Source organism: Phyllopteryx taeniolatus, chromosome 1 (genome assembly GCF_024500385.1).
Source record: "Phyllopteryx taeniolatus isolate TA_2022b chromosome 1, UOR_Ptae_1.2, whole genome shotgun sequence".
NCBI lineage: Eukaryota > Metazoa > Chordata > Actinopteri > Syngnathiformes > Syngnathidae > Phyllopteryx > Phyllopteryx taeniolatus.
In genome coordinates this window covers 29,584,698-29,589,531 of record NC_084502.1, presented here as the reverse complement: position 1 = coordinate 29,589,531, position 4,834 = coordinate 29,584,698, and the positions used below count along the sequence as shown (strand labels likewise).

At 39.3% G+C, this 4,834-nt stretch overlaps 1 protein-coding gene across 7 annotated transcripts in view; it reads left to right on the top strand.

Moving 5' to 3' along the window:
• fbxo3 (F-box protein 3) overlaps positions 1–4,524 on the top strand; it is a 43,960-nt gene extending 39,436 nt beyond the window's left edge. For all 7 annotated transcript variants that reach the window (XM_061787223.1, XM_061787212.1, XM_061787203.1 and 4 more), the window contains one exon: positions 1,221–4,524. In XM_061787223.1, the coding sequence (XP_061643207.1) occupies positions 1,221–1,349 (129 nt within the window). In that variant the 3' untranslated portion in view covers positions 1,350–4,524. The remainder of the gene's footprint in view (positions 1–1,220) is intronic.
• Positions 4,525–4,834: the final 310 nt, after the last annotated feature.

Here is a 4,834-nt window from a genome sequence, read left to right as displayed (position 1 = left end):
CGCAGACGTGCTCCGCGGGCCTATTCGTCGGTCACGTGATGCAATGCGGCCGTTGTCGGCCGCATGACTGCGGGAGTATAAAGAGGCCTTCACTATTGTACTTTATGGCTGTTGGTCAATGCCATATTTTATTTCTATCTATGTATATATGTTGTATACTTGTTGATTATTCGTTCATCTTCCGTTCCGCTTATCCTCACTAGGGTCGCTGGCGTGCTGGCGCCTATCCCAGCTATCTCCAGGCGAGAGGCGGGGTACACCCTGAACTGGTCACCAGTCGATCACAGGGCACATATAAACAAACAACCATTCGCACTCACAGTCACACCTACGGGCAATTTAGAGTCTTCAATTAACCTACCCTGCATGTTTTTGGGATGTGGGAGGAAACCGGAGTGCCTGGAGAAAAACAACGCAGGCACAGGGAGAACTACTCTGAAAATACTTTTCAGAGGGTAAATTCCAGTCTAATTTCTACATTAAAAATCCCTATTTCTTGAATTAATTCACTATTTTGTTTGACATTGCATTTTAGTTTCTCAATATGGGGATTTTTTTTTATTAGCCCTGTGCTATAATCATCAAAATTATACATATTTTAAATATGAAATACTTCACTCTTGTGTGTGCAGTGCATCTCTATAATTTCACTTTTTGAATTGAACTACCTAATTAAAGATTTACACTATTCACGTGTGAGCATAATGGATGTGTGAGCATGATTCACATGAACTAATGAATGCCAGTGACGTGCGCGTGAATGTGATTGACATGCTCGTGTGATTGACATGCTTGTGTGAACGCATTTGAGTTATGAGTGTTTGAGTAGTATTTATGAGGTGTTTGAGTAGTATTTATGAGATGTTTGAGTAGTATTTATGAGAGCAAGACTTTCACTCGTGCGTATGAGAGGATTTGACTAGTGTTTATGAGATGGTTTGAGTCGTCCTTATGAGTGTTTGAGTAGTATTTATGAGAGCAAGACTTTCACTCGTGCGTATAAGATTTGACTAGCGTTTATGCGATGGTTTGAGGAGTGTTTATGAGAGGTTTTCAGTAGTTTGTGTGTGTGTGTGTGTGTGTGTGTGTGAAAGCATTTGAGTAGTAAGTGTGAGAATTGAATCCTGAATAATGTCCCTAACAGCCCCTCATAGACAGGACGTGATCCTGAGACGCAAAATGGAATATCATTCTTTAAAGCGGTCCCCTTCCTCTGTCAGGAGTCGAGCGATTACACGTCAAACTTTGACGGGAGCGACTGCGGCAACGGAGATGAAGATGACTTCAACGGTCTGCGGGGACTCAACATGGCCGGCCTGGAAGGAGCGTGGTGCCCGCGACACATCTGATGTTGGCGTTGTTATGTGGGGCCGTTAGGGACATTATTGAGGATTAGCTCTCACACTTACTATTCAAATGCTTTCACACACACTCAAACTACTGAAAGGCTCTCATAAACACAACTGAAACCCTCTCATACGCACGAGTCTTGCTCTCATGAGGACTACTCAAACACTCTCATAAACACTGCTCAAACACTCATACGCACAACTCTAGCTCTCATAAAGATTACTCAAACACTCATATGCACGTGTCTTGATCTCATAAAGACTATTCAAACACTCATACACACGGGTCTTGCTCTCATAAAGACTACTCCACCACTCATAAACACTACTCAAATATTCTCATACGCACGAGTCTTGCTCTCATAAAGACTACTCAAACACACAAATAAACTCCTCATGTTAATCACATTCTCGCACGCGTCACTGGCATTCATGGGTTCATGTCAATCATGGTCACGCACACGTCGATTATGCTCACGTGAAGAGTGTAAATCTTTTATGAGGTACTTCAATTCAAAAAGTGAAATTATAGTTATACTGCACACACTCCAGAGTGAAGTATTTCATATTTAAAATATGGATAATTTTGATGATTATAGCACATAGCAAATAAAAAATTCCCCATATTGAGAAACTAAAATATAACATCAAACGAAATAGTGAATTAATTCAAGAAATAAAGTGATTTTTAACGTAGAAATTAGGCTGGAATTTGCCCTTTGAAAAGTACTTGTGTTTAATCACTCTATGAGTACTGAAGAAAAACTTTAATTGTTCAACTATATTCTAATTTATTGAGATGTAATTTATTGACGCTCACATCAACATGTCAAATGTCTGCACACATACAGGTCAAATAAGATCACACAAACGTCATATCTATTCATATACCATCCTCAAATCCATTCATAAAATACACTCAAATCCTTTCCCGTATCCATCTCAAATGCTCACATACATGTGAAAAAAATATTTTTTTTAAGATAGATAGATTTTGACAAATAGATTTAGACATAAATATAGATTTACACAGATAGATGGATGGATACTGATCTGTATTTGTCTAAATCTATATGTGTTTATCTATATTTATTAATCTCGATCTTTTTGTCAAAATCTATCAATCTATCTCTATCTCTTTGTCGTCTGTGTTTATCGATATAAGTCTAGAACTGTTTGTCAAAATCTATCGCTCTATCTTAAAATAAATCTCCGAAGATTTTATTACATTTTTTTCACAATCATGTATGCGAGCATTTGAGATGGATATGTGAATAGATTTTACGTTTATGCGAGCTTATTTGACCTGTATGTGTGCAGACACTTGACATGTTTATGTGAGCGTGTATTTATGAGTTGAAAAGGAAGTTGTTTCAAAATAAAATATGGCATTGGCCAACAGCCATAAAGTACAATAGTAAGCCTAACTTAAGCAGTACCGTTACACAGCATTATACTGTATAGTACATACAGTACATATATTTATAATGTATATATGTCATATATTTGTTGATTATTGTGTTACAATAACGCTTTTCCTCATTGATTTAAAATGTGTGCTTTCAATGTGTAAGTGCTGTAGGATATGACATAATGGTCGGCCAATCAGAAGCCGTGTCGTGTATGACGTAGGGCTAGGCTGGCTCGTCTATCAAGAGTGACACGCCATTAACCGGACGCGGATGCTGCCGAATAAATGTGCCTTTTGGGCTAAAGCACAAGTGGACGTGTTTACTCCTGGACTAAAGACAGAGTTTCAACACCGCTGCGTTACAATCTGAAATGTATACGGTTCGTTGCAAGCAGGATGGCCGGGTAGTCGCATTTAAGCTCCCCTGCGCCGGTGTACCTAATGAGATGGCCAAAGGGAATGAAGGAATTTAATTGTCATAGTGAAACTCGTGTCATAGATATGCACTACAGACTACACACACTCAGTCAAATATTTCATGACTTTTTTTAATATAGGTACATCTCAATAAATTTGAATATAGTTGGACAGTTGAAAAGTACTCATAGAGTGATTAAACTGAAACACTTTTCAGAGGGCAAATTCCAGCCTAATTTCTATATTAAAAATCACTTTATTTCTTGAATTAATTCACTATTTCGTTTGACGTTATATTTTAGTTTCTCAATATGGGGAATTTTTATTGCTATGTGCTATCATCAAAAGAATTATAAATATTTTAAATATGAAATACTTCACTCTGAGTGTGTGCAGTGTGCAATGCATCTCTATAAGTTCACTTTTTGAATTGAACTACCTAATAAAAGATTTACACTATTCATGTGTGAGCATAATCGACGTGTGTGTGGGAATGATTGACATGAACCCGTGAATGCCAGTGACGTGCAAGAATGTGATTGACGTGAACGCATTTGAGGAGTGTTTGAGTTGTCTTTATGAGCGCAAGACCCGTGCATATGAGAGTGTTTGAGTTGTCTTTATGAGAGGGTTTGAGTAGATTATGAGAGCAAGACTTGTGTGTATGAGAGTGTTTGCGTTGTGTTTATGAGAGCCTTTCAGTAGTTTGTGTGTGTGTGTGGAAGCATTTGAATAGTAAGTGTGACAGCTAATCCTGAATAATGTCCCTAACGGCCCCTCATACGTTGTCGTGGTTTATTCAGTTTTCGCTGGTGGTGGATTCTTGGGAAAGCCATAGGGGCGCTGTTGCCTTGCAGCTTATCTTGTCTGCACAACTTCAAGGGCACTTGGATAGCTTTTGAAAGATATTTTCAAGAGAATGCAATTATGAAGCTTCACGCTCGGCCAAGAGGAAATCCATCACTTTTATTTTGTCCCTTTGGAACTCTTTGGCTGCCAGCAGCCATAACAGAATCCTTCTATGCTGGTATATGCCAGTCTTTTTTTGGGGGGGGGGGGGGGGGGTATCCATCAATGCTTTAGTTTGACAGTCTTTTATTGCAGATTGGAGTAAACAGTGGTTTTAGTTTAAAGTCGCAGAACAAATGTTGCACTCGATCACTTCCTGCGGTGGTTAAAAAAGATCATCTCTCCACCTTTAGCCACTTTTCTTAACGAGAAGCTCGGTGAGGTCATTGTAGATTTTCTTTCAGTTTCTGTGGTAAAGTGATGCATTACTTTGATGTGATTGGTGGCTTTGGTAATTGTTTCTTTGTGATGACTCAATAAATGTTCATCGCTGCTTCACGTCAGCATTGACAGCCCTCATTGACGACACCAACCACGCCGTATTTGACACACTTGACGCGTTCATTTCCATACATCTGACAAAAGGAAGGGCGAGCAAGCGTTTGTGAATGAAAACACCCTCAAACATGTTTGAATGGGTGTTTAAACTTATGTGCTTAAGGGCCACATTAGATTTTGAAAATGTACAGATGGGCAAGGGCTGCACAGCTGTTGACTGGTTAGCCCAACCGCGTCACAGTTCTGAGGTTCAGGGTTTGAATCCAGGCTTCCTGTGTAGGGTTCAAACGTGAAGGGATTTTCTCCGGGT